Here is a 27,976-nt window from a genome sequence, read left to right on the forward strand (position 1 = left end):
TGGCCGTGCAACGGGGGGACGCACCCAGCCGTGCCCCCCCTACCCCGGACCCGCTGGAGCTCCTGGCCGCCCCGGGGACCGGGGCCATCAAAATGCCCCAAAATCAGGGAGATTTTGTTCAGCCCTCAGCCAAGGCCCAGCGTCCCCAGGCATCTGAGGAGGAAATTCGTGGCGTGGCACAGAGGGCCAGGACAGGTCACAGCCCGTGTCCCGTGCCTGGCACTGTGGGGATGTGTCTCTCCCAAGGGATGTGGCAGTGCCAGCCCTGGCCGCAGGGACGGCGTGTGCGTGCCGTGCCGGGGGAGCAGAGCCTGGCTGGCACACGCGGCGCCCCAAAACCTCCCTGTGGCAACAGGGGAGGGAACGGGGGGAGGACTGAGGCCGGAGACCGTGGCTGTGTGCGCTGTCTCTGATGAGGAGGACGGTGAGGAAGGCACCCTGGGGGTGGGGGAAGGAGGAGCTGGGGAGGTCACTGAAGGGCGCACACTGTATGGTGTCACCCTGGCCGGGACCTCAGCGCTCAGCCCTGACCAGGGTGGGAATCACAGTGTAGTGGGGACGAGGTGGGACGTGATGTGACGGGTGAGACGGGATGGGATGGGCTGGGCTGGGACAGGATGGGGTGAGGTGGGATGGCACAGGGTGGGATGCGTGAGATTGGGACGGAATAAGATGGGATGGGAAGGGATGGGACTGTAGAGGATGGGGTGGTGATGGGTGGCACAGGCAAACCAGGGTGCCAGTGGTGGGGCACGGAGGGGCCACACGCTGACAGGCTCTCGCAGCCATGAGCACCCGTTGGGGGCAGGGCGGGCCGGGGGGCTGCGGGGCTCCCGGGAGCGCGGCCCCTTTAAGAGCCCAGTTCCGCGTGCGGCCGCTGGGTGGGGCGCGCTCCCCGCCCTGCACCTCCCGCGCGGGGGAGGGCGGGGCCAGCGGGGGCGCGCCGGGCAGCGCCCGCCCCCTCCGATTCATCTTTCCGCGGAGGCTCCGCCCCCCTCCCCGCCGCCGGCCAATGGGCGCCGCTCCTTCCGTCGCCAGGGCCGCCGGGTTGCCAGGGGCGGGGCTGATTGGCGGGCGCGGCCCCGCCCCGCGCTGCTCAGCGGCGGCGGCGGCGGCGGCGGCGCCAGAGCGCGAGCGTGGCGCGGCGCGAGAGGAGCCGCGCGTGGCGCCGAGCTGGGACTGGCCGGCGGGGCCGCCGCACCCCGCCATGGCCGCGGCCCGACCGGGGATCCCCCCGCCGCCGCCGCCGCCGCTCCTGCCCCTCCTCCTGCTCCTCCTGCTGCCCGGCGGACGCCGCGCTCTGGAGGGTGAGTACCGGGCGCGCCCTCCCGCCGCACCGGGGCCCGGGCGACCGCGCACACATACACGCAGGCAGGCACCCTCCGGGGTGGCCCCGGCCCGCCGGGCCTCGTCGGCGTCCTCCGCCGGCTCCTCTCGTCCCCGGTTGTCCGCGCGGGGAGCTCGCCGCCGCAGCGCCGCCGCCAGCGCTAAGCCGCCCTCAGTAGGTTTCAGAGTCAACGCCCCGTGGAACCCAGCCCGGCGCGGCCGAGGCGCGGCCGGCGGCCGCTGGCGGGGAGCGGCGCCTCCTTGGATACTCGGTTCACGTTCCGGGGCTTTTCGCCGCGGCCGAGAGGGCTGGGAAATTAATATTTCTGCCAGTGGAAGCTCGCGGCGTGCCAGAACTGGTGGGGCCGCCGGAGCCGCGTCCGTGTGCCGCGTCCGGCTCCGTCCCTTCCCCGGCGGGGCTCGCCGCGCCCGCCGCCTTAACCCCCGAGCCTCCGGCGTGGGGCCGCCGGAGCCGCTCTGCCCCCCCCGGAGCGGGGGGTAAAAGGAGGGTGAATTATGTCGTCCCCCTCCCGGAGGGTGAACCCCGGCCCGCGGGGCAGCGCCGTCGCCTGTTCCCCCCCACACACACCCCGGCTTTGAGCGAGAAAAGCGGCTTTTGGCCCCGCTGGGGGCCCGGGGGGTCCCGGGGCGGGTGGCATCGTGGAGGAGGAGGAGGAGGAGGAGGATGAGGGGGCCCGGGCGGGTTTTTGTGTCTGAGCACAAAGTGTGCGGGGCTGCGGCCGGGGGCGGCGGGGCTCCGGTGTCCGGTAACCGGCCCGCCGCTGGGGCAGCGGGAGGGGGCTGGGGGGAGACCCCGGCGGAGGGGAGCGGACGGTGTCTCCGCCCGGCCGGGGAGGGAGGGCGGGGGGCGGCTTTTTTTGTGCTCGAAGGCAGTTTTTTTTGTGCTCGGAGGCAGTTTTTTGTGCTCGGGCTTCCGCTGCCGTCGCCCCGCGGTGCGGGGTTGGGGCCGCAGCACCGTGGGGGCCACCGTGGGCGGGAGCCGTGTTTGGTGGGGGGGACGCACGTTTCCCCCGGCTTTGGGCTTTGTAGAAAGTTTGGGGGGTGCTCGTTGCCCTTGTTTCTTTTCACCCACCTTCCCTGCGATTTTTTTCTTTTTTTTTTTTTTTTTTTTTTCCTTTAAAGGGGGGAAAAATGTAAAAAATCGCCCTCCTTTGTGTGCCGTGGGCCTGCTCGGAGCGGGAGCCCCGGGCGGATGAAGTTGTGGGCAGGGGGGGCTTCCTCAGGGCACCCCACGCCTGCGGGCAACCCGCTTCCCACCAGCGGTTTGGGGACTGGGGAGGAAAGCCGGGGTGGGAGCAACCCCCGGGGACCGTCCCCGGGGAGCCCCGCTCTGTCCCCTGCCGCCGCCCGGGGATGGAGCGGTGCGAAGAGCCGGGTGGAGAGAAAATAAACAGCTGCTGCTGGGGAGTCGCTGGCTTCTCTCGGCTTCCCGAGCGTGTGGAAGGGTCGGGGCCGAAGGTGCTGCCCAAGGCGGTCAGGGCCCCGCTGGGTGCCAGCCCCATGGGACCGCTTCGGGGCTGGCTGGCACTCGCCCAGCGTTTTTGGGGCTGGCCCTGGTTCCCATGGGATTTTCTTCTTTTTTTTTTTTTTTTTTTTTTTTTTTTCCTCCTTTCGCCTTCACTCTTGTCCAAGCTGGAGGGAAAGTTGCAGTGGGGCCGGGAGCGGTCTCTGCCTTGCCCAGCGCTGGGAAGCTGTGGCCGGCGTCGGGGTCACCGAGCTCCCGCGCTTCTGGCGGCTCGTGACGCGGCTCCCTGACGGGGACCAGCACGTTCGTGCGGTTGCTGTGAATCCAGCGTGCACGTTCACTCGGGTATTTTAGTGCCGATCATAAATCTGGCCCGGCCATAAATCTGCACGCACGTCCTGCGGGTGACAACGGCGGCAAGCGGTCCCCGGACCTGGCCACCTTGCCGTCCCCTGCGTGGGGACAACAGGCTGGGCTTGCGGCCGGTGCCCGGCTGGGAGGGCTGGGGGCTGCGGGGCCGTCCCCGGGGGGTGGCGGGGAGTTGGGTTTCTTTACAAGGCCCCACGGGGGTGGAGGGGAAAAGCCGCGTTCGGCAGCAGCTCAGTGAGGGCTTTGTGCTGCCGAGGAGAAAATGGTTTCTCTCCAGATCCTGTAAGTGCGCGGGGTCTGTTTGAAGTCACAATGTGTTTTTCTTCTCCGGTTCAGCAGTCCCCAGGCCGGCTGCAGAAGGAATGCTCTATCCGGGGGCAACAGCGGATCTTTTCTCCGGCGCAGGGGTTGGAGCCGAGGAGTTTGTCCCGGCGGGGCTGCGGGAGCGGAGACCCCACGGGGAGCGGTGTGGGGAACGTGCTGCCTTCAGGGCCTTTGCCCACTGTCCGGGGGTAAAACCCCAGGCTTCACAACAGCCCCGAGGGAGCATGGACGGCCGCAGGCTCCATCTGCCCATCACCCCAGGGGGGCCGGGAGCGGCACGCGCTCTCTCAGGCCTCTGTGGGCGCGGGACGCTGTCTAAAGTCGGGGTTTCCCATGTGCTCCCCCACCCCGAGCCCTGTGCAAAGGCACCGTGTCTCTGCGTGGAGCCCCGGGCTGGCGAAATACCCAAACCCCCCCAAAAGCAGGAGGGTTTATAGGGGGGATTGTCGTCGTCAGCAGCCCCCGGGCGTTACACAGGCTGACCACACTCCTCTCCGCACCGGCAAACCCCTGCTTAATTGACCCCGGTACTGGAACTGCCAGGTATTTTCTTGGCAGGCAGATTTGCTTTCCGTTTAATTACTTTTCACTGAAATGGCATGTTTCTCGGCGGGGTGATGGGGGGAAGTTAGCCCTGCTGTTTTATTGACGCTTGGCGTAGGGCTGTGAGGGAGAGTGGGTTGCGGGGTTTCGCGGCGATCACCGGATTCATCGAATCTCCCATTCCACCCTAAAAAGCTGCGTTTGAGGAGACCCGTCCGCGGCGGGGAGGAGAAGGGCTCTCCCTTTGTGTCCAGCGGAGCGTGCGGAGAGCCGGGCAGAGGGAGAGCTGGCAGCGCCGGGGTCCGGCTGCAGCCAGGCTGTGGCTGCGGGGCCCGGCCCCGGCCATTGGGAATAGCGGCCTCTGGTTTTTAAGGAATGAACCGAAACTCCTTGTTTTGTTGTGATGACTTACTGCGAGAGATATTTGGGGAAACCAGTTTGTTGCATTTTCTTTCCGTGAGCCGTTCGCTGCTGCCACTGGAGCAGGGGAGCTTGGCGTTTTAATTAAAACAGCCCGAGCAATCTGAATCACAGACTTGCATGTTTTTAAAATTGTAGCTGTTCCTGTTGTGCTGAGTCAAACTGGTTTGTCGGGATTGAGCGTCTCCGCCTGGGAGCCGCGCTGGGGGAAGGGTGCCGGGGCGGCCCCGGGGTGGGGATCCCCGTTCCCGGCGGGGAGGTGGGCGCCGGCCTCCCCCCCTGCCGAGACCCCCGGCAGAGGGGGACTGTCCCCATGGGCCGCCATCGCCCCGCGCTTCCCTGGGGTTGGAGCCGTTAAGGAGCTGGCGTCGCTTCGGGATGGGGTGCGCTCCCAAGCTGGGGGGGACGGTGGGGTGGGGGTGCCCCTCTGCGGCCGGGGAGCCCGGCATGGCCCAGAGCCCCCGGGCACCGGCTGCCATCTTGAAGGCCAGGCAAGCCTTTGCAGGGGCGCTCCCGCCCAGCTGGAGCGGTCCCATTCAAATTCGTGTTTTGGGGTTGGTTTGGTTTTTTTTTTTTTGTTGTTGTTGTTTGTGTTTTGTTGTTGCTGTTGCTCAAAACCCAGTCCTGGGGCGGGGCTGGTGGCGGGGCACGGGCCGTCCCCGTGGGGAGCCCAAGGGGAGCCATTTTGCGGGGCGGGTGGGCGGCTGGCCTGACGAGGGCCGGCCCCGCTGCTCCTGGCGAGGCCTCGTCCTCCCACACTCGCGCTTCGGCATCGCCCGCCCTCGGCACGGCCATCACGGCCTTGTGGGGCCGTCGAGCCCTTGTTGGGCCGAGCTGGGGAGCGGGGTCGCGTCCCCTTCCCAGGCGGCCGCCGTTTCCAGAGGGGCTGCAGCCCTCCCCTGGCGCCCGCTTTCCCTTCGGCACGGCCGAGCCCCGCGGTGCTCCCCGAGGCGGGAGGGAGCGGGCCCGGCGCCGGCTTCGCATGGCCGCCCCTCTGAAGAGGAAGGGGAGCCATCTTGGGAAGAGGCAGGAGCGCGGCGGCAGGGCAGAGTGCTGGCCCCATGGCCGCTCTCCGCGCGCGTGCCAGCGTGTGCCGGCCGGGGGTCCCGGGCTGGGGGGCAGGGGGGTGTGATTGCTGGAGGTGGGGGGGTCTTTTTTTATTTTATTTTTGCCCGTCGCTAAGCCACGCGCTGCCGGGGCCTGGCGTTTCTCACGCATGTGGCGGGAGCTGTTGACAAACACCTGTTTCCCGGCCCCCTCCCCAGGAATGCCCCGGGGGCCCCGCGGGGGCTGCCATGGCTGGGGGGGGGGGCAGCAGGGACACCCCCCTCCCCGGGGGCTTCCCTCCCCGCCGGCAGCTGCGGGAGAATTTGGGCCTCCCTGTTGCGCTCCGAGGTGGGGCTGCCCAAACCCGTCCCTGTCCCCGGGGAGGGGACACCAGGCTCCCCCCAGTCCCCCGGGGTGCTCAGCTGCCTGCCCGGCGAGGGCTGGGGCGCAGGAGGGGACCCCGCAGTGCCGGGGGGGCGCGGGGGGCTCGGCGGGCGCGCACGCACACGCGGCGTGCGATCCAAGGCCTTTTTTTATTAATGAGAAAAATGTGCAGGGCTTGAACGATCGCCAGGAACAGATTTATTCTAGTTCCCCAGAAATTAAACTGAAATGAAGGAGCGAGTCAGCCCGGCCCGGCACCCCCTCCTGACTCTGTGCTTGTTTTAACTCTGGAAGAATCTGACTTTGGGGGTGGGGGAGGCAGGGAAGGGGGTGGGGGGGATATTTGGGTTTAAGCAGTTCCAGATGGGCTCGGTGCTCGCGGAGAGCCGAGGAAGCAGCGGAGAGCAGCGCGGAGATTTGGGTAACTGCCCCAGGCAGGAGAGAGGAGGGAGATCTTGGCAGAAGCTCCCGCTCCGCTCTGCCGGGATGGGATGGAGCTTGGCAGCCGAGCCGCCCTGTCTGTGGGGCGAACCTTGGATGTGCAGCGAGTAACCTTTTTTGGGGAGGGGGTGGGTTTTTTGGGTTGTGGTGTGGGGTTGGTTTTTTTTTTTTTGGTTTGTGTTTTTTTTTGGTTTTTTTTTTTTTTTTTTTAAATATCATTACTCCTTCCTTGGGCTCTCTCCAAAAGTACAACCTGGAAAAAAAAACGGAGCTGGAGGGGGGAGAGGGGCCTTTTGGCTCCCAGCCTGCCGCAAATGGCTGCCCTGCGGAGGCAGGCCTGCAGCACCGACCGTGCTCCCTTCCTTCCCCTGGGGACTTTGGGGCTCTCCACCCGCCCATGCCAGCCCGGCTCAGCCCCATGGGGACACCTGCCCCATGGGGCCATGGAGGGAGGCAGTGGGCTCGCCCCCACCCCCCCCACCCCGCCATATCAGAGCCTGGAAGCGAAGGCGGTTTTGCAGGCCGATTTACTGCCTACGTCCCGGTCGATGGCATTCGCGGCTCGAACAGGTCTGGCGTCTCCCGATCAGATGAGTTATTCCTGTGGCAGCGGAGGGTGGCTGCGTGGCCGTTCCTGCTGGGGACGGTGACCTATAAATCTCTCCTGCCCACTGGCCCACGGAGCTCTTGCCTGCCCGGCGCGGCTGGTCACGTTGTCCCCGTGGCGGGGAGCTGCAGCGGGCTGTCCTTTTGGGACATGCCCGTCCCAAGCAGGCAGCGCTCGTTTCATGGCCGGCAGTGTGTCTGGCAGCAGGCAGGCTGTCCGTGGGGTCTGTCCGTTCCCCTTCTCCGCAGCCTGCTGGAGCGAAAGCAGGTTTTTTTCCCCGGGGCGAGCCGCAGCAGCGAGCAGCGGGTTGCATCCACCACGTGGATGCCGGGGATGGCAGCTCTTCCCTGGCTGAGCTGACCCCGGCGTGGCACACCGGGCTCTGACATCCGAAATCCCCGCGGTATTAATAGAACAGTAATTGCAGTGCAGGGCTGGACTCGGGCAGCTGGCTCGCCTCCTCTCCCGGCGTCAGTACGGCCTTTCTGCGGGACCTGGCAGGGCTCGGGCAGCGGGCTGCACGTGTCCTTGGCGTGCGACTGCAGGGCAGGAGCTGGCCCTCCTGCGAAAGCCCCGGGCTCCGAGTACCGTGCTTTGGAGGGGGGTGCCAGCGGGCGCTGGAGCTGGGCTTGGCACAGCTCGCAAAACAGCAGAAATCTGCCCTCCCCGGCTCGAGCCGGTGCGTGAGCGGGAGGAGGCGAGGGCCCGTCCCTCCCCGCATCCCGGGCGCTGCCACTCGATCTGCGTCTTGCGGAGCTGGCACCTGTCCCCTCTCACATGCTTCAGTCTGTCTGGCGGCCGTCAGGAAACAGCTCCTGGCGAGGAGCACGCGGCCGGAAAACCCTCTTCAGCCGCTCCGCGACCGGCGGGTGGGCGACAGGGCAGGGCCGGAGGGAGGGAGCGCTCCCGTCCCCCGCCATCCCGCCTGCCGGGCAGCTCCCGTCATCCAGGAGCTGGATCTGCCCATTCAGGAGGAGCAGGGCTTTGGGGTCAGGTGGGAGGGAGATGCAGCCGGCCGGTGGCTCGAGTCACGGGGACATCTCCCCGCATGAGGTTGTTATACCCGGGTGCAGGTGTGGGATTGGGAAATAGAGGATGCGTCCTTGGAGCATCCTTGGAATTGGCATCTCGGGCTCTGCCAGGAGCTTGCTGTGGTGCCGGGCGGCCGGTACCAGTGGTGGTGCCGAGACCAGTGGTGGTGCCCATCCTCGGCCAGGCTCTCCGGGGCAGGGACTGCCTGCCCTTGTGCGTGCGTGTGTGGTGTGTACAAAGGGGCCTTAATCTCAGTTGGGGCCTCTAGGCCCTGCCATAATGCAGAAATAATGAGTCTATTATTAAGTGCCCACAGTACTTCTTCACTCCGGTGGCTCGCCTCCAGCAGCAGGCAGAACCTGCCCCGCTTGAAGTGGATGTGTCATCATTTGCCTCAGCAAATCCGATCCCCTTTGATGATGGGCCAAACGCCCTTGGCACGAAGGGCCACAGCTGTGATACAGGCCCCATATTTCTTTTTATTTTTTTTTTTCCTTCCCTTCCTCTCTTCCCTTTGTTCCCAGTTTGTTGGCAAGTCATCAGCTCGCCCCGGACCTGGGGCAAGCACGCCTTGGTGGGCATGGGCAGTCTGAGTGGGACGGGGTGGGGGGCCAGCTCCCACGGCCGCCCCGCGTCTCCCCCCTGGGTGCTGGGGAGCAGCAGGCGCCCTGCTCGGCGCAGGGACGGGTTCCCAGCGTGGGCGGCGATAGGGAGAGCTCCAGCCCTTCCCTTGGGCTGAACCGCACCGCCTGGCCTGCCCGGCCCGGCAGCCGGCGAGGGCGAGGGTGGGACCCTGCATGCGCCCCCGGCCCCGTGCCGGACGCTGGGGCAGCCGAGCGTGCAGGAGGGGTCCCCGGGAGAGCCGGGGTTCCCCGGCGGGTGTGTGGGCTGTGCCGGTGGTGCTGCCAGCCCCGTCCCTGCAGAGGGAGCCGGCAGACAGCATCTGCCGGCACCTCCGCCAGGCTCCCAAACCCCACGCCTGGTACCTTCTCTGTGGGTACCCCCGGCACCCCCTGGTGCTGCCAGCCCCGTGGGTGCCCTCCTTGCTGCCTGCCTGCCTCCATGGCTGCAGTCTTCCTCACTGTTCTCCTGGCTCTCGGCTGCATCAGCCAGAGCCTCCCCTTCCCGCGGCACAGCTCGGGCACGAGCAGTTGCTGAGTTTTCGGCTGAGTGCCGAAACCTCCCAGCACAATGGCTTTGAAGCTGCCGTCCATGGGGTGCCACATCCCCGGAGCTCTGCCTTGGGCTGAGGAGAATGGGAGCGCTTTCCCCTTGCAGGCAGCTTGTGCGAGGCCATTCCGTGCCTGGGAGGAGGACAGCCGTGGGGTTTGGCTGGAACGAGACGGGGAAGGAACCTCCCGGAGGAGGAGGGATCCGGGGAGGGGGGGCGGCACGCTCCGGGAAAACACGTTGCGGGGTCTCCCAGACCTGACGCGGGCGCAGGGCGCTCTGTGTGGCTCGGCTTTTGTGTACGCAAAAGGCTCGTCAGCGGGAAAAGTGCAACCTCAGGTTCTCTCCCACAGGCAGCTCTTTGTTCCCAGATAAAGGACCTTACACCAAAGGCCCTTTGTGCCGCTGCTCAGAACGGTGCCGGGATTAATTGTACCGATAGGTGCTTGAATGGGGAGCACGCAAGGCCGCTCGCTCCTGCCGTAATTATCTTCAAAACCAAGGAGGAAATTAAAATACGCGGGGAGATGCCCCTTTTGGTGGCTTTTTGACTAGCAGGCAGTCACCAAGATGGAAAGAGCATCCCTAAACGAGCTGCCTTTCCTTCCAGAGGAACGCAGAGGCTCAGCGGAGACGGGGAGAGGCATCCGGCACCACCGTGAGCAGCCGCCGCGGTGGAAGCCAAGCCATGTCCTGGGGCAAATGGCTCAGAGATCGATGCTTTCTCCAGGAGCCTGGCGTGGGGCGAGTGGTCCGGACCGGCCATACGGCCGGTCCGGGCCACTCGCCCCACGCCAGGCTCCTGCAGACATGGTGTGGCTAGCTCCCAGAGAGCACGGGCACGTTGCGGAACAGGTTCCTCTGTTTGCGGCAAGGCTGCGTGGGCGTCTTTACTAACTTTCCTCCCTTGCCTTCTTTCAGGATGCTCTGGACTGGAGCGAGTTGGCTTCCTCCCCGTCGGGGGCGAGGAGCTGGCGTCCTGTCCTACCTTGCCCAGCGCATCCTGATAAAAGCCGGCCGTCCCCGTGTTCAAAGGCGAGAGCGTTCAAACCGGAGCCGGTTGGTGAAGGCGATTTGAGTCTTTCCCCGGCGGCTTCATCTTGAAAGAATTTTGATTCCCCCCCACCCGCCCCCCCGCCAACACACACACACGCTTTCTGGCTCGGCAGCGCGAGACGGGCTCTCTGGGCCTCTCGGAGGGGGGAGTTCAAACGTTTTCGCTGGGCTCAGACCGTACGCACCACATTCCTGAGCCCCCTGCGCGGGGAGGAAGAGGTCCCCGGCTCCAGATGGGTCCTCGCCAGGGCTTCAAACGCCCAGCGAAATGCTGGGGGGACTCTGTGGAGGTGACGGGAGGGCTGCTGGCAGGGGAACCCTCGTCTTTGCAGCTCGGGGTGCACCTAGGAGGAGGTTTTTGCAGGGCAGGGAGGGGGCAGTCGGAACGATGCTCACAGCCCCGTCGGAGGGGTGAGGCTCTTTCTCTGCTCCGGGATCCCACTCTGCCGTGGGAATCCTGTTTTTATGTCGGGTTGGCCGTGGCCTGCTGGGTGTAGCGAGGCTCCTGCTGCATCCCTTGCCTTGGCCCGGCTGAAGGTAAGGAGAGGACAACTCCCCAGCGCTGCAGACAGTGATAAAGCAAGCCTTAGGGTGACTTCCCCAAGCTGGCGAAATTGGGAGCCAATTTCCCCTTGACTAATGGGACCGGGCTCTCGCTGTGGCACGCGGGATTGAGGTGGCTTTGACTCACTGCTCGGCCAGCGCTGACGCCCTTCACGTCCCTCCGAAGCACCTGCAAACCTGAACCGAGCCAGGAAACTGCCGGTGCCGCCACCGAGCCCACCTCTGGCACCATGTGCCGGAGGGAAGGAGCAGCCAGCTGCTGAGCCCCGGTGCTTGCCCGTCTCCTCAGCCCTGGATGCTGGCATGTGGCCTTTCATGGGGGGTCAACGCTTGGCGTGCCCCGGTGTTTGCTGGAGAAAGGACTCGGGTTGGGTGCCAGGCTGCCGCAAGATCTCTGTGGCAACGTTAAGGGCAGAGAGATGGTTTCTGCAGCCAGCGCGGCTCAGCGTGCCGTCGCCAGCCCCGGGACCATGCATCAGGGCCACCCGCCTGTGACCGTCACAGCGGTGGGCTGTGAGGGGCTGGGGGGCTCCGCCTGGTCCCGCTCGCTCCCATGGCTGCAGGAAACCCCCGCTGCCCTCTGCGCTCGGCCCGTTTCCTTTAGCTGAGTCGCTCGGTGATTTTTATTTTTATTATTTCCCTTCCCCGCTCTCTCCGTGTGGTTTGTGTGGCTCTTGCACCAGCGGCCGGCTTGGCTCTGTCAGGTTTTTCCCCTCCTCTGCTGGTCAGATGGCAGATGCTGCCAAATGAGGATGCAGGCAGCGAGTCTCCTGTCCCAGCCGTGTCCCTGCCCCGGGCCGGCACCAGTGGGGATGGGCGCTGACGGAGGGGATGGTTACGGTGTGCCCTGTCCTGTGGCCGGGCATGGCACGGGCTGCCTGTGTGGAGGCTGCTGGTGTGTAGGGGAGCTCCCGCACGCCCTGGGCAGGTCTGGGGAGTGAGACTCCCCTCCCGGCCCAGGAGCAGGGATGCCCGCATGGTCAGGTCCGGCCCAGCTCAGCCGTGGCTGGCCACGGGATGCTCACGCTGCCCCGCTCCCAGGCACACCCTGCCACCCAGATCCCCATCTCCCGCCTGACTCACCGCTGCGCCGCTCATCCGCACCGGCCCTGAGCGCGCCGGGCACCCCTTCCCCGCTCCTCCCGCCACGACCAGGAGCACCCACCCAGCTGCCCGTGCCGGGAGCGGGGCCCTGTGCTGGCCGGACCTGCGCAGGGTCTCTGCGCTGGGACTTGGCAGCCGGGCGCCCTGTCAGCGCCGAGCGCACACTTGGCTCTGCTCCGCCGCCAGCGCGGCGTGCGGGGCCCTCGCCGGCTCCGCTCTGCCCTTATTAGGGCAGCCGGCACGGGGCCCGTCCCTCTGAGAGGTGCGGGTGGCCCCGCTCTGCAACCTGCTCCCCCATGGTCCGGCACCGGCCGCAGGGCTCCAGGAGCGCGGCAGCATCACAGGGGGCTCTCGTGGCCGTGCGGAGCCCCACTCCGGCCCTTGCCAGCGGTCAGCAGGCGATGCTGTGGGCAAGGGGAGGGGAGAGGGATGGCGGTTTGCTGGGTCCCCCGGGCAGGCAGCGCTTTGGGACACGGGCAGAGGCTGCCCCATGGGTGCCCAGCCCCATCCCGCGCACCCTGTGCCCCGGCCCTCCTGGTGTCCTCGTCACGAGCGCCCTGCGTTACTCGCTTGCCGGAGGGCTCCTTCCTGCCCTTCCTTTGCTTTTGCTGGGTGCCCTTAGTTTGTCTTTTTGAGAAACAACAAATAACCACTGCCCGGTAACCACCTCCGCACTCCTCCTGTTGGCAAACAAGAGCCGGTCTCGGTCGGTCCTTCCTGTTGTAGATGCTGACCCTCTCCCGGCTGGGGAGCTGGCGCCCGAGGGGCTTTCCTCTCTCTGTCCCCAGTGCCGTGTCTGCTGCCAGTGCCACCAGCCCCCAGTGGGACTGCTTTTGTGTTTGCTCCACGCGAACAGCCTGGGTGGGAGGCAGCCGGCCGGGCTGGGATCCTGGCAAACAGCGGGCGGGTCAGAGAGCCCACGTGTCCCCAGATGTGCCTGTTTATCTGTGCCGCGGTGGCATCGCGGCCCGCGCGCCTGGCCCCTCCGTGGGTGCTGGCTCGGGAGCTGCTGGCGGGTCTCCCCAGGGTGGGACAGGGGAGGAAGGTGTTTCCTTCCAGCCGGGCTTCATCCGAAACCCTGCGACGCGTGAACGTTTCCTTCCTCCTCCGCGCTTCCTCCCTGGCCGGGCCAGCCTGTGGTTTCCCTGGGGTGGGAGGGAAGGAGCTGGGGCTGAGCCGTGGTGCCTGGCACAGCCGGGCTGCCCCGGCCATCGAGAGCCAGCGGCTCCCAGACTGCTGCAAGCTCGGGGGGCTCAGAGCCATGGCTCCCTGCCCCACATCCAGGACTGGCTGGGCTGAGGGACAGACAGACAGCCGGCCCTCTGAGGAGCGGTGTGGGGTCTGGCACAGGGCCGTGCCTGCAGCTGGGGAGGGGGATGCCCTCAGCAGGGAGGTGTTTTGGAGCTGGTCCTGGGGCCAGCACCAGAGCCCCTGTGAGCACCCTGGGGTCTGCAGGGGACTGTTGCCCAGCTCTGGGGTTTGCAGCCCCCTTGCCCCAAACCCCCCCTGGGCAGGAGAGGGGCCAGAGGACCCCAGGAGTACCTGCTCCCCTCCAAACAGCCTACGGGCCCATCCCTGGCTTGGGGGTCGCAGAGCCAGCAGCCCACAGAGGGGCCATGGGCACCAGCCCCGGAGCGTGTCGTTGTTCTCCGTCCTCGCGTTTAGCTCCCGGTTTTCCCGCGTGGTGCCTGCGCAGAGCCGCGCGGCACTGCCCGGGATTAGGGACAGCTGCCTGCAATTGCAGCTCTTCCCAGACAAGCGTCTCGCTCCCCCAAGGCTGGGGCTGGGGCTGTTTGGGGAATGCTGCCGGGGTGGTTTGTCTTGTAGTCTGCTCCAGGAATGTTGGCCAGACGGTCAAATTCTTCTCCCCTCTTGTAAAATGAGTGATGTGGGGCGTCTCTGGGAGAGCAGCCTGCCAGTCCCTCCTCCTCTGGATAAACCTGCCTGGCCCGCACCGCCCTGTCATGGGAACGGGCCCTTTCAACCCCAGCCACAGTAAATACGCGCCCTGCCAAAGCGGAGGGGGAGGGCGCCCGCTCTCCCTCCTCTGGCACCCCCCGCACTGGCCGGGAGGCATGGCTAGCCACGCCGGTGGCTGGGGGTGGCAGCCCGTCCCCGTCCCCCCCTTGCCACCTGGCCGGCTCCTCATCCTGCTGCGTCCCCGCTCCGGCACGGCTCTCCGGGGACGCCTCGCTCTTCCTGTTCTCCTGACGGGAGAAGAGAAATCTGGAGTCTGTCTGCGCCGCTCCCCCTCCTCCCACCACATCTCACCCCCCAAGTTGCTGTTTTCCACAGAAATGTCAGGCTCGGCTCTCCTCTCCCCCACTCCTCCTGGATTGTTTTTTTTTTTTTTTCCTCTAATCTTGGCCTTCGTCTCCAATTACTTCTTTCTCTCCTCCCTCTCCCTCCAGAAACCCTGATGGACACGAAGTGGGTGACCTCTGAGTTGGCATGGACAACTCATCCGGAGACAGGGGTAAGTCTGGAGCCAGCCCCGGTCCCAACCTCCAAAGGGTACAGCTGGTCCCAGCCCGGGGGAATCGGGGCTGCATCTTCCCCCTTCTCTCCCCTCCTCATCCTCTCGCCTCGTCAAACCATCTCCTCCTGACTCCGTGCTGGCAGAGCGGGAGCGCCATGGTCCCTGGCCCAGGTTGCTCTTAGTCACCGTGATGACCAGGAGGGCTGGGACGGGTGGAGGTGCAGCTGCTTCTCTTCCCTGTTGGCTGTTGCCTGCTCCCCCCCACCCCACGCCTTTTGCCGTGTGTCCGTGGCGCTGATGTCGCTGGCTGGGGATCTAACATGCTCCCCTCTCACCTGCAGTGGGAAGAAGTCAGCGGTTACGACGAGGCCATGAACCCCATCCGCACGTACCAGGTGTGCAACGTGCGGGAGGCCAACCAGAACAATTGGCTTCGCACCAAGTTCATCCAGCGCCAGGACGTCCAGCGCGTCTACGTGGAGCTGAAGTTTACCGTGCGGGACTGCAACAGCATCCCCAACATCCCCGGCTCCTGCAAAGAGACCTTCAACCTCTTCTATTACGAGTCGGATACGGATTCTGCCTCTGCAAACAGCCCTTTCTGGATGGAGAACCCCTATATCAAAGTGGATACAATTGCCCCGGACGAGAGCTTCTCCAAGCTGGAGTCTGGCCGCGTGAACACCAAGGTGCGCAGTTTTGGCCCTCTCTCCAAGAATGGCTTTTACCTGGCCTTCCAGGACCTGGGAGCCTGCATGTCCCTCATCTCCGTCCGGGCTTTCTACAAGAAGTGCTCCAACACCATTGCTGGCTTTGCTATCTTCCCGGAGACTTTAACGGGGGCCGAGCCCACTTCTCTGGTCATCGCGCCGGGCACCTGCATCCCCAACGCGGTGGAGGTGTCTGTACCCCTCAAGCTGTACTGCAACGGTGATGGCGAGTGGATGGTACCCGTGGGAGCCTGCACGTGTGCCGCTGGATATGAGCCGACCATGAAGGATACCCAGTGCCAAGGTACGTGCGTGGCAGAGCGGCCGTGGCTCTTGTCCCTGCGGACGCGTTGATGCAGAGGAGGCGGTTTTGTGTTGAGCTCGGTCTGTTTTCGGAGGCCTGGGAGCTGAGCAGGCTCCCTGAGGAGGGAGCGGGGTGGTATCTCAGAGGACGGGGTCTGCAGTTTGACTCAGCATCTGGAAGCCTGAAAGCCTTCGTGGTCCAGGCTGGCGCGGTGCCTGCTGTGACACGCTGCTTAGCTTCCTCCGTGGGATGCGTCGCCTCGCCGGGAGCCATGGCTTAAGGCACGGTCCTCAGCAGGATCCAGCACGTTTAAGCCCCTGAGCGTTACCAAAACCTCCCTCTCACCCCCGCTGCCGTGTCCAGCGGCTCCCCTCTCTCCCTCCTGCCGTGCTGGTGGCTGGGGCGAGCGATTGTTCCTGACAACCGTGATTTCACGTTGCGTGTGTGGAGGCTCTCGGAAAGCCCGGTGGCGAGCGGGGCCCTGCTGGGCTGGCTGCAGGAGAAGCCGTTCGGATGCGCGCTCCCCCTGCCAGCACCGGGGCTTGCAGCAGGGAAGGGGGGGAGCGGAACAAAGGCAGGGGAGTCGGAGCTCCCCATCCCTGCTCAGAGGGGAGGGAAGAGCATCCTCATCCTGCACACAGAGATCTTGGGGATGGAGAGCTGCCCTGGATGGCAGGATAGCCCTGGGTGGGTCCTCTTGGCAGCTTTGGTGTTGCTCTTTCACCCCAGCTTGGGCGTGTTGATAAGGGAAAATCTGCCTGGATGGATGTTGCTTTTCCTTGGGCTGATTTTGTTCTTGGGAGCCGTCTCCAGCACGCAGGACCCTGCCGTGGGGTGGTTCGGATCTAGGGCAGAAGGGTCCCTGCTTCCCTTGTCTGGAGGCATCGCTCAGGGAGCTGGATGCCTTGTGCGTGCCGATGACGGGATGCTTGGCGCCGGCCCGTGGCTCTTGGCAGGGGCGATGCGATTTGGGTCAGCCTGTGACGTGGGGCTCGGCCAGGCCGGCCTCTCGGCTGGCTTTGGGAGCAGCGTAGCTGTTGGCCGTGCCACTGCGGCTTCCTGGGGATCGCTCAGCCTCCGCGAGGCCACGGCTCTGCTGGGGGACCGGAGCCTCCGGCACCATCGGGGCCAGCACAGCCCTGACTTGGGGGGCTGGCTGCTTGTGCCCTGGCCCTTGCATCAGGCTTGTGAGCAGCTGATACTGCTCCTCTTGGGGCAGAGGGACACCAACATCGTCACCGGGCAAGGAGCCCACACTTAAAAGTGTCTGCTGGGGTCCCCGCTCCCAGGGGGCTGGGGACCTGCTTTCCTTCTCGCTCGGACTGGGAGATCTTGGACCATACGGGGTGTTTGCTCTTTCCCAGCGGGGTTTGGGCACGAGGTGACACCGTTTCAAGCCAGCAGCCGGGCTGTGTCCCCAAGCGGAGCATCCCAAGGCGGGAACAAGGGCTCCTCGGGTGGGGTTTGGGGCATCGCTGCAGCCCGGGGCGAGGTCCCCTCTCCGCATCCCCCTGGCCGGGCAGACGCCCTCGCAGCAGCTCTCCCACCGCCTTTCATTCCCCTCCCCAAGCCTCGGCTTCCTCCCCAGCGCGCGGGGAAGCCGCGCCGAGCCACGGGCACGTCTCCATCCGGCAGCCTGCCTTCGCTGGGCAGGAGCGGCCGTGTCCTCACGTTTCTCTGGGAAAGTTGCGCTGCACTCGGAGGATCAGATTTTCCGCCATATGATCGTGTGTTTTAAGTGGAAACAGCTGAAGAAGGGCTGGGAGAAGCCGGAGCCTCAGCTCCCTTTTCTGCTCTCGGCTGGAAGTCCCCTTGCCCCGTTTCGGCAGCCCGGCACCGCTGGGAAGGCTCTCGGCCCCCACGGTGTGGGGAGAGGTGCGGGACACCCCCGAGAGATGGGGTGTTGTCGCTCCCGCCCCGGGGAGCCCACCGAGGCTTCACCGCACCGGCAAGGAGCACTCCGGAGTGCCAGATGGCATTTTAATAAATAACAATACCCAGTTACTGCTTAGATGGGATAAGCCCTGTTGTAAATCTCCCCCTTTCCCCAGACTTTCAGTGGCCTTTGAAGATCTCCTCCTCCTCCTCCTCCTCTTTATCTCCATCCAGAGCCAGGATTAGACCTCGCATTCAGACCTGTCACAATGCCGCCTGTATCCCGGTCCCTGGGGAGCGGGGCTCATCCCGCCGGGCTGAAGGCAGTTTCTTTGGCATGCTTTGTAATGCGATACGCCAGGCTGGTATCTGGCGCTCCCGTCCTGAGTTGCCACAGCATTGATTTGGCATCTCATTCTCAGCCTCATTATCTTTATTTAATTAGCACACGGCCCTTCTGGGGGTTGTGCCGCTTCCCACACGCTCCCCGCCAGGCAGAGCTGCGGAGGCAGCTCTTGCAGGAGGAAGAGGAGCTGCTGGCCAGGGAGGGGGACGAAGGCTCCTTCGCCCCTCGCACCCGAGCCCTGCAGCCCCCGTCTCTCCTCCATGTGGGTTGCAAGCACCCGAGTAACTTGGGGGATTTGGTGCTGAGGCACAGAGCAACCCCACGGGCGGCACCTCCCCAAAAATGTGCCAGGGCGTGTGCTCCCCATGCCGGATTCACCAGGGTCTGCACCCCCTGTGTCGCCGGCATCACCCAAAGGCGGGCAAGTTTGGGGTCTGGCTGCCCCCCCATGCCAAGGCTGGCAGCGAGCCCCCTCCTCGCGTGGCCCTTGATGCCCGTGGGGGGTCCTGGAGAGGGGACACGGTGGCCCCGCTGGGCAGGGGGCCAGTAGCGTGGTGCAGGCGATGGACCCCAACCCATAAAAGCGCGGGGGGAGACTGCAGCGTGACGCCACGCTTCCTCTGACCCATTTCCCAGCCTTTTGGATGTCCCTTTCCGGCTCTCCCCACGTGCTGTATATTTGAGCACAGTCCGCAGGTGACAGCAGGTCAGGCTGGGGGCCAAAATCTGGATTTTCGAGAAAATAAATTTCCCTTGCAATCAGTGACTAATGGGAACATCACACCGAATTTGGAGAAAAAAAAAAAAAGTGCCAAGCCAGCATTGCACTTGCCAACTGTTTGCAGCTTTGCGTTGCAACACGGGCCGGCTGCATGAAACCCAGGAAGTGAAACTGCTGCTGGTAATTGCCCGGCTGCAGATCAAAGGCGGCGGGCAGCGCGGGCAGCGCGGGCAGGGGCGAGCGGCCGGCACCGCCAGCCAGCTCCACAATGGCTCGCTTGTAGCACGCTGGAGGAAATCTGCCCCGCCGTCCTGCCTGTGACCCTGCTGCTCGAGAGGCAGCTTCGCTTATTGAAAATTATTTTTTTTTCCCCTTCTTTTAAAACAAAAAAAAAAAAAAAAAAAAATTGGTTTCCCGCCTGTTCCTCGGATGCCACTGTTCAAACCCTTGAGGGCTCTTTCCCTTCTCTCCCCTTCAAATTTAGTCCATTCACTTTTGGACTGCACTAGTGTGAAATATTTCCACCCAAAGGGTGATTTAAAAAAAAAAAATAAATCTAAGTGCCTTTTAAGAGTAACTTAAAAAGAGAGTTACCGCCTTGGCTGTAGCCAGGCTATTGCTTCCACAGCTCTAATCCATCTGCAGCCGCTTACGAAAGCGGGAAGGGAGCGAGCCGTGCAGGTTCATAAAGCACAGATCAGCCCAGGCAAACTCGAATGTTGCCTTTAAAGAAATTACAGGGTTGCTGGACAAAGGGATGTGATCGGTTTAATTTATCTCGGCTCAAGCCAGGCGTTCTGCTTCAGTCCTACGGGGAGAGAAATAGCTGGGAGGATGCTGCCCGGCTGGACCAGCGTGGCGCGGATGGGAAAGCAGTGGCGGTCCGGAGCAGGGTGGTTCAGGGCTGGTGTTGCCTGATGTGCTGTGGGCTGTCCTCCCCTCCCTCCCTCCCTTTCCCGAGGCGGGGGGGACCCCAAAGTTTTGAGGGTGCGCGCGGGGTTCGTTGCTGCTTGCCCGCATCCCGTGCAGCAATGGAGGCTGCCTGCGGGATGAGTCACGGCTCTCTGCTGCTGCCAGGAGGGTTTTCTCTCGGTGTTTTTGTGGCTCCCTCCCTCGGACTTTATTCACCGGGGTGGGGACTGTATTTGGGAAGAGTGCCCTCCTCTTCCCCCGGCGGCTCTGCGAGGCAGGATCCGCTCACGGAGGTGGGCGACTGATGAAAATCCCGGCAGGGCTGCCAGGAGTCGGCGGAGGGCAGGCAGTGGGTGCCGTGCCGTGCCGTGCCGTGCTCTTTGGAGGGTGCAGGGGCAATTCTGCAGCAGCCCCAGGGCTGCGTTACTGCCCCCCTCCCTCCCGCACCCCCACAAACCCCCTCGGCAGCCGATCCCCGCTGTCAGACCGGGCTGCGTCTCTCTCCCATCGAACCAGCAGCTCCTCTGCAGAGCGGGGAGCTCCGCTTCGCTTCCCTGACCTGTTATCCTGTGGCTGTCACCGACTGTCATGTTCTCCCCGGAGGTGTCCGCGGCCTGGAGCCGGGAGATGCGATCTGCGTGCGGAGGTTCAGGGTTGTTATTTTATTTGAGGACACTTCAGCAGGAAAAGTGCTTATGCAAAGCTCTCGGTGGGGAGCAGGGAGCCTGGCTCCGGCTGGGTAGAGGCACGTTCCGGCTCCGGAGCTCCCAGCTCGTTCCCCGGCGTGCCGGCCAAGACAGTGGTTGTTGTACAGGCAGTTTCTTGCAGAGAAGAGATGACACAGCGGCTTATCCACCGGGGACCTGAGATCAGCTTTCAGCTCAGTTACAGCCTTCAAATGTGGCGGCTGAGAGCTGTCACGCTGCCACCGAGGTCTTTATGCTCTGATTTATTAAGTGGGGTTGGAAACTTAAGCACTGGAGCGCATCTGGGCCCCGGTCCCTCTCCTCTTCCCTGCGTAACAGGGCTGGGATGTGGCTTGTCCCTCGCCTGCCAGGGTGGCGTGAGGGTGTGGAGGAATCGCCTTCATCCCTCGTTCCTGCGCTGGGCACTCCGGCAGGGTGGCACGTGGCTACCCAGGGATGGCCCTGCCCGTCCCTTCCTCCCGTGTCCGGGAGCGCAGGAGACGCTGTCCCCTCTGTGCCCGTAACCCGTGCAGGAGACCAGGCACCATCATCCCTCCTGCACCCTTTGCCAAGCACCGCGGTGCCCGGCTGCCGTGCTGCGCTGGGGCTCACACGAGCCCTGGTCGCTCCAGCTTTGCTCTCCCCCAACAAGCCTGTTATTTCAGGGGGTTTGTCCCTGATGGATCTGGGCTCCTGTCCATAACCGGAGCGTGTTTGGCAGCTTTCTGAGCCCAGAGCGTTCCTGTCCAAGAGGTTTCAGTCATCTCTCATTCCTCAGCAATCTGGTTCCTTATGTGTGAATCTGCATCCACCCAGTTCGAGCCGCCCGGGCTCCGGCTGGGGTGGGTCAGCCTGTGCCGGGGCCGCTCCGCTACCCCTGGGCTTTTGCCGTCATTTGGTGGTGGCGAGGGTGGCCCGGGCTGGGGGACAGGAGCCCTGGACCTGCTGGCCGGGGGCTCCCATGGCTCGCGGAGGAGCAGGGCTGCGTGCTCCTCTGCCCTCCGGCCCGCGCAGCTGGGACGGGCTGAGCTCTGCTTTCCGAAGGGAAGGCCCGGAGGCTGGGTGAGCTCAGGTCAAGGAGCCGGAGCGAGCCGAGCCGTGTGGCTGGTCCTGTTCTCACCGAAGAGGAGCCTCCTTGCCAGAGGGCTCGTGCCTGGGAGCGGGAGGCAGCTCCTGCCGCCCGACCAGCTCCGCGGCTCCCCGCTCGGCAGCAGGGTGCCTCCCCCGTGATGGGGCTGCTCACGCGTCCCCCTGCCCAGCAGCACCGCCATGGATGGGGGCTTCTCTGGAGCTGCCATCGCTCGGTGCCTGGGCAAACCGGGGGGGCCAGGACGGCCCCCCGCAGCGGTGTGCGGGTCCCCGCGGGGCCGGCCCCGCAGCGTGTGACTCAGCAGCGCTCCACACCCTGCGCGTGGGGCTGCGACCAGCCGGAAGACTTCCACGGAGGGCGTCGGGAGATTCCTCATAGCAGGAAGCTTCCACTTGAAGCACCAGGAAACCTCCTCCTGTTGACGGGGTGATGTGGGACAGGGCTGCCAGGAGGGTTACGCACCCTCGGGAGCTGCCCGACCCCCGGCAGAGCGAGGAGGCTGCGCCTTTCTCCAGGGCCATCGGTGGTGATGCCGCCCCGGCCGTGGCAAACAGGGTGATGCCAAAGCAGAGCCAACGCCGGCAGGTCTCTTGCCACTTTGGCCAGCTGCGAACGCAAAGCACGGGCCCCGCTTCCTTGGGGCAGCACTGCGATAAATCAGGCTATTTCGAGGTGTGGGTCGGGTTCTCGAGGCCGCTCTGCCCCTTGGCTCAAGCGCTGTTAATCCTTTCACGTGCCCCTCGTTAGGACTGAACGCCCCGCGCTGCCAGCCGGGCCGGATCCCAGGACTTGTGGCTCCTTGAAGGACCCTGTGCGGAAGCGGGGGTAGGGGGTGGCAGCGATGCCGGAGCAGCTCTTTAGCCAAGGACCTGCAGGAATGTTTTAATCTCGCTCGGGCTCCACTTGAGCCGGACTGAGGAGGTGCCACCGCCCCGGGGCTGAGAAGTGGCTGAAGAGCCCACGGGTTTTCAGAGGGTTTGGGGCTGAGTGGCCGTGTTTGGGGCTGCAGAGGCCTCTCGCAGGGGCTGCTGTGGGCAGGACTGGGGGGTCCTTTCCTTCGCAGCCCTGTTTCCCAGGAGAATGGATCACTGACCCTATGGAGGGTGCTGGGTGTGGAAACCAGCAGGGGAAGGGGGAGTTAATGTACGGCAAAGCCCTTGGGATGTGCAGTGAAGAAACAAAATGGGGACCTGATCCCCGTACAGCTGCTGGCGACCAGCTCTTCCCATCTCCGGCTGTCCCAGATCTGACACCGGAGCACAGCGTCTCCTGGGCAGAGCTGTGCCTGCGCTGGTGGGTGCCCGTGCCCTGTGCCAGCAGCATGCTATCGCCCACCCTGTCCAACCTGGGGCACCGCGTCCCTGGACATGGCTGGTGGCAGCTGAAAAGTGGCCTGTGGTCCTCAAGCCACCGATGGGAGATTTGGCAAGGAGTGAGGAAGGGGTCTGCCCAGCCTCGGGGGAACAGTGGATGTTTTCTGGGTGCACTTAGTAACTGGGGTTTGTTTTTCCTTCCTCCAGCGTGTGGCCCGGGAACCTTCAAGTCTAAGCAGGGGGAAGGTCCCTGCTCTCCCTGCCCTCCCAACAGCCGAACCACCTCCGGAGCAGCAACAGTCTGCACGTGTCGAAACGGCTTTTTCCGGGCGGACACGGACCCCGCAGACAGCGCCTGCACCAGTGAGTCCTGTCCTGGGCGAGGGGGGGTGTCTGGAGGCAGCAGGGGTCCGTGCCCCATGCTGTGCCCACGCCAGAGGTGAGCCGGGCATGGGGGCACGCCATCCCTGACCCCCACATTCCCCCCGCAGGTGTCCCCTCTGCCCCCCGCAGCGTCATCTCCAATGTGAACGAGACATCGCTGGTGCTGGAGTGGAGCGAGCCGCAGGACACGGGCGGGCGGGACGACCTGCTCTACAACGTCATCTGCAAGAAGTGCAGCGTGGAGCGGCGCCTGTGCACCCGCTGCGACGACAACGTGGAGTTCGTGCCGCGCCAGCTCGGCCTCACCGAGCGTCGCATCTACATCAGCAACCTGATGGCCCACACCCAGTACACCTTCGAAATCCAGGCCGTGAATGGCATCTCCAACAAGAGCCCTTACGCTCCCCATTTCGCCTCTGTCAACATCACCACCAACCAGGCAGGTGAGTGGAGCTGCCAGGGAGCAGGGGCTGGCTCTCCGCCGCAGAGCGGAGCGGGGATTTCTTGCTGACAGCCTTGGAGGCTGCAGTCCTTTGTGCTGCCGCGTTACTGGCTCTCCGCGCCTGCATCTAATCCCCTGGGTAAATTCTCCTCTCCGTTTAACGCGTGTCCCTGGAGGAGATGAGATCAGAACGCGTGCAAGCGGAGAAGGGCAGGGTTGGCAGATGCTCCGGAGAGCTGTGGATCTCCTAGACCTACCCCAGAGATGTGCCTGCTGTGAAGGGAGGAGGAAGGAAATGAGATTTCTCCCCTGTGGGCCTGGGAAGGCGCAGCACCAACCCAAACCTTCGCAGCCAGCCGAGCGCTCTGCCCTTCCCTCCTTCCTCCCGCTCTGGCCCGGCTCCAGCGTGCTGGTAATCTCCAGCCACCGCGCTCTGATCTGATTTCACGGGTCTCGTCGGTGGGGTGGAGCGTGGACCCCCTGGTGAGCGGAGGCGGCGAAGGAGCCCTGGTTTGGGCGGGCAGGGCCCTTCCCCAGACCAGTTTGCGGCTAGGCGTGGGGCAAAGTATTACCTTGATGCTATTTCCAAGGGTCCCCTTCGTCCCTCATCACCTTGGCTGCAGGACGGTGAGATCGCACCTCCCTAGGAAGATTTGTGGGAGGCCAGTCTCAAGGCTTTTCCATCCCTTTCCAGCAGGGTTATCCGAGCAGGTCCTAGGCAGAGTCCGCCCAGGCTGATGCGGGGTGGTGGAGGGGGGACCCTGGCACAGATGGCTCATTCCTCCCCTGCCCTCTTTCCTAGCCCCGTCTGCCGTGCCTACGATGCACCTGCACAGCAGCACCGGCAACAGCATGACGCTGTCGTGGACTCCCCCGGAGAGACCCAACGGCATCATTCTTGACTATGAGATCAAGTACTCGGAGAAGGTAAAGCAGGAGGCAGAGCAGCCTTTTCCCTCCTCCAACCCTTGTGGCAAAAAGGGTCCCTGCAGAGACAGTGCCCAGGGCAAGGAGGGGCAGCAAGGGGGTGATCACTTCACAGAGGTGACACCCAGGTCTCTCCCCTGTAGCAAGGCCAGAGCGATGGCATCGCCAACACAGTCACCAGCCAGAAGAACTCCGTGCGGCTGGATGGGCTGAAGGCCAACGCTCGGTATATGGTGCAGGTCCGGGCACGCACAGTGGCTGGATACGGCCGTTACAGCCTCCCCACGGAGTTTCAGACAACTGCGGAGGACGGTAGGTTCCGGGACTGCGCTGCCTCCGTCCCCCAGCCCTCCTGTGCGTGCTCCTTCCCCAGCTTGACTTCGATTCCTGCCTCTCCCTCCGTCAGGCTCCACTGGCAAGACTTTCCAGGAGCTGCCTCTGATCGTGGGTTCGGCCACTGCGGGGCTGCTGTTCGTCATCGTCGTGGTGATCATCGCTATTGTCTGCTTCAGGTACTGACTTTGCGGGGAGGGGGCGTTCAGAGCTGGGTTTGGGGACTGCTCGTGTCTGCCCCAGAGCTCTCCCCCTTGGCTGTGGGCAGAGCTCTGGCAGCTCCAGTCTGAGAGCAAAGGGCTGGACCTGCCGCAGGTGGGTCCCAGAGTGCGGGTCCTGCGGGTGGGCTGTGCATCTCTGCTTCCCTGGCACCAGCCGGGGCTCTGCCGTCCTCCCCCAGCACAGCCAGGCCGCCTTCTCCCGCCGCACGGCGGGATGGCTCTGCTTGCCGGCTGCCGGGGCAGGAGCTCTCTGGCATAGACTGTGCTGGGATTTGGAAGGTGGCAGCGAATGTCTTTGCCCCATCAGGAAAGGGATGGTTACTGAACACCTCCTCTCGTCTCCTTTGGGCAGGAAGCAACGCAACAGCACGGACCCCGAGTACACGGAGAAGCTGCAGCAATACGGTGAGTGTGGGCCCAGCAAACGGGCTCTGCCTGCCCTCTCCCAACTCCCGCCCCGTGCGCAAGCGAAGGGGCAGCCTTCGCTAGCCAGGGACCAGGAGGGATGGGCCACAGCCGGCCCTCGCCCATGTTGTGTCCCTCCCGGTGGTGACTCCTGTGCCCTTGCAGTCACCCCTGGGATGAAGGTCTACATTGACCCCTTCACCTACGAGGATCCCAATGAAGCCGTCCGGGAATTCGCCAAGGAGATTGACATCTCCTGTGTGAAAATCGAGGAGGTCATTGGAGCAGGTAAGTCCCGGGGCTGGGCACAGCAGCTGCTGCCCCCACTGCCTCTCACCCTGCCGCGTGCTCACCCTGCTGCCCCCTTCTCCCCTTCCCCGCCGCAGGGGAGTTCGGCGAGGTGTGCCGCGGGCGCCTGAAGCTGCCCGGCCGCCGCGAGATCTTCGTGGCCATCAAGACGCTGAAGGTGGGCTATACGGAGCGGCAGCGGCGGGACTTCCTGAGCGAGGCCAGCATCATGGGCCAGTTCGACCACCCCAACATCATCCACCTGGAGGGCGTGGTGACCAAGAGCCGCCCCGTCATGATCATCACGGAGTTCATGGAGAACTGCGCGCTCGACTCCTTCCTCCGGGTGAGTACCCATCCCCTCCTGCCCGGGGCTGGGCGTGCAGGCGTGGGGGATCTGAGCCCCCCTCCTCCATCCCTCTGCCTTGTCGTGCCGGCATCCCCAGGGCTAAGCTGTGCATAGACCTCCTGGGGCGGGGGAGGTGGGGTGGCTGTAGGGACACCAAAGGTGGGGCCCTTTCCCAATCCATCTGGGGTGTCGCAAACCCCTCTGATCTCTCCTCTGGCAGCTGAACGATGGGCAGTTCACAGTCATCCAGCTGGTGGGAATGCTGCGGGGCATCGCCGCCGGCATGAAGTACCTTTCGGAAATGAACTACGTGCACCGGGACCTGGCTGCCCGCAACATCCTGGTCAACAGCAACTTGGTCTGCAAAGTGTCCGACTTCGGGCTCTCTCGCTTTCTGGAGGACGACCCGGCTGACCCCACCTACACCAGCTCCCTGGTATGGGACACTCGGGGGGATCCACCGACCCAGGGGTGGGGGAGACCCCCCAGGTATGTGCTAAATAACGAAGCCATGTATCCCTGCAGGGAGGCAAGATCCCCATCAGATGGACGGCTCCTGAGGCCATCGCCTACCGCAAATTTACTTCAGCCAGCGACGTGTGGAGCTACGGCATCGTCATGTGGGAAGTGATGTCCTACGGGGAGCGACCCTACTGGGACATGTCCAACCAGGACGTAAGTGCTCCCTGGGGAGTGGGGAGCTGTGGGCCACCCGTGGGGTCTTGGGCGGCTCACAGCCTGCCTCTGCATGTCTCTCGGCAGGTGATCAATGCAGTGGAGCAGGATTACCGGCTGCCACCCCCCATGGACTGCCCCACAGCGCTGCACCAGCTGATGCTGGACTGCTGGGTGCGGGACCGCAACCTGCGGCCCAAGTTTGCACAGATCGTCAACACGCTGGACAAGCTCATCCGCAACGCTGCCAGCCTGAAAGTCATCGCCAGCGTCCAGTCTGGGTCAGTGGCATCCCTGCCCCCAGCCAGGACTTCCCCCGAGCCCGGGGAATGCCGGGGTGGTTGGGACTGGAGATGTGGGAGGGCAGGGACAAGAAATCTCCCCCAACTCCAGCTACACCTCTCTGCCCCCTGCTCCCCATGACCTGTGGCTCTCTTGCCCTTTAGCATCTCCCAGCCGCTCCTGGACCGCACCGTCCCGGATTACACCACCTTCACCACCGTGGGAGACTGGCTGGACGCCATCAAAATGGGACGGTACAAGGAGAACTTTGTCAATGCCGGCTTTGCCTCCTTCGACCTGGTGGCGCAGATGACTGCAGAGTAAGTCCCTGCTCGCGGAGGAGGGAGAGGGCTGGGGCTGGGGCGCATCGTCCCTCACCGCTGTGCCTGGGGTTTTCCCAAGCAGGTTAAGGTCTGGGATTCAGCATCCAGTCCCCTGTGGTGTTAAGAGGGACCCGGAGCTCGGCAGAGGGCTGTCTTGAAGAGGGGTGCCTGGGCAGCAGCTGGATGGGGCAGGGCCAGGTGCTGGCAGGGGGCTGAGTCTTCACCTTCTCCCTGCAGAGACCTGCTGAGGATAGGGGTGACGCTAGCAGGGCACCAGAAGAAGATCCTGAGCAGTATTCAGGACATGAGGCTGCAGATGAACCAGACGCTCCCGGTGCAGGTTTGACCGCAGGGGACTCCGCATTGGAACGGACCGAGGGAACCTGCCAACCAGGTTCAGTTTGCGGTGCAGCCCGGCTCCCCGTTTCCCCCTTCACGCGGCGCTCCTCTGCCTCGGACGGTCGCCTGGGACAGGACGGGACGAGCCGCCCTTCCCGGGATCGGAGGCGCTCGTGCCGAGAGGGAGCCCAGCTTTTCGTCCCGTGTCCTGGAGCGGTGAGGCAGCAACACATCTTCATATTGAAGATGGATTATGGGACAGAGATGGCACATCCCGCTTCCCGCCCTGTCTCGGTGCTCATCGGTTTGAAGAGTTGTTCTGCTTCTTGGATTTCTTTTCACCCTGTTTTCCCCCCGAGTCCTCACGTCCCATCCCTCCCCGAGGCCACAGACTGTTGACCCGTCCGCTGAGTCCGTCAGACACGTCCGAAGCCTTCCCTAACTCTGGTCCCCGCGTGGAAGCAGCCGGGGAAGGCCGAGCCGCAGGGCCAGGGCCGTGGGCCCCAGACAATCACTCCTCTCCTCCAGCCCTGGCGGCCCCTCCGCACGGGGGTCTGCACTGGAACGTGTCCCAAGGGAAGGCTTCGCTCCCTTTCTTGGCTTTGCACGCCAGAACCCAAACCCCATGAGATTTTACTATGCAGGGAGTTAGGCATAAAAAAAAAAAAAAAAAAAAAAAAAAAAAAAAAAAAAGAGAGA

At 64.4% G+C, this 27,976-nt stretch overlaps 1 protein-coding gene across 2 annotated transcripts; it reads left to right on the forward strand.

Moving 5' to 3' along the window:
* Positions 1–1,117: 1,117 nt before the first annotated feature.
* On the forward strand, positions 1,118–27,934 carry EPHB3 (EPH receptor B3). 2 transcript variants are annotated; one of them, XM_063338695.1, is made up of 16 exons: positions 1,118–1,307; positions 14,285–14,349; positions 14,694–15,366; positions 22,517–22,672; positions 22,801–23,136; positions 23,938–24,062; positions 24,206–24,374; positions 24,469–24,574; positions 24,924–25,021; positions 25,187–25,309; positions 25,408–25,655; positions 25,879–26,094; positions 26,184–26,333; positions 26,421–26,614; positions 26,780–26,935; positions 27,176–27,934. In XM_063338695.1, the coding sequence occupies exons 1-16, from the start codon at positions 1,208–1,210 to the stop codon at positions 27,282–27,284; spliced, it is 3,024 nt and encodes a 1,007-aa protein (XP_063194765.1). In that variant the 5' UTR covers positions 1,118–1,207; the 3' UTR covers positions 27,285–27,934. The 2 variants fall into 2 exon arrangements, with proteins under 2 accessions (XP_063194765.1, XP_063194766.1); XM_063338696.1 differs by having other exon boundaries at positions 24,969–25,021.
* The last annotated feature ends 42 nt before the right edge of the window (positions 27,935–27,976 follow it).

Source organism: Chroicocephalus ridibundus, chromosome 6 (genome assembly GCF_963924245.1).
Source record: "Chroicocephalus ridibundus chromosome 6, bChrRid1.1, whole genome shotgun sequence".
Lineage (NCBI taxonomy): Eukaryota > Metazoa > Chordata > Aves > Charadriiformes > Laridae > Chroicocephalus > Chroicocephalus ridibundus.

Excerpts from the sequence above, each read along its gene's own strand:
- EPHB3 (XM_063338695.1), top strand. The coding sequence starts at position 1,208 with ATGGCCGCGGCCCGACCGGGGATCCCCCCGCCGCCGCCGCCGCCGCTC. Across the intron at positions 15,367-22,516 it reads GAAGGATACCCAGTGCCAAG|CGTGTGGCCCGGGAACCTTC; the intron begins GTACGTGCGTGG and ends TCCTTCCTCCAG. Across the intron at positions 25,310-25,407 it reads CGAGGAGGTCATTGGAGCAG|GGGAGTTCGGCGAGGTGTGC; the intron begins GTAAGTCCCGGG and ends TCCCCGCCGCAG.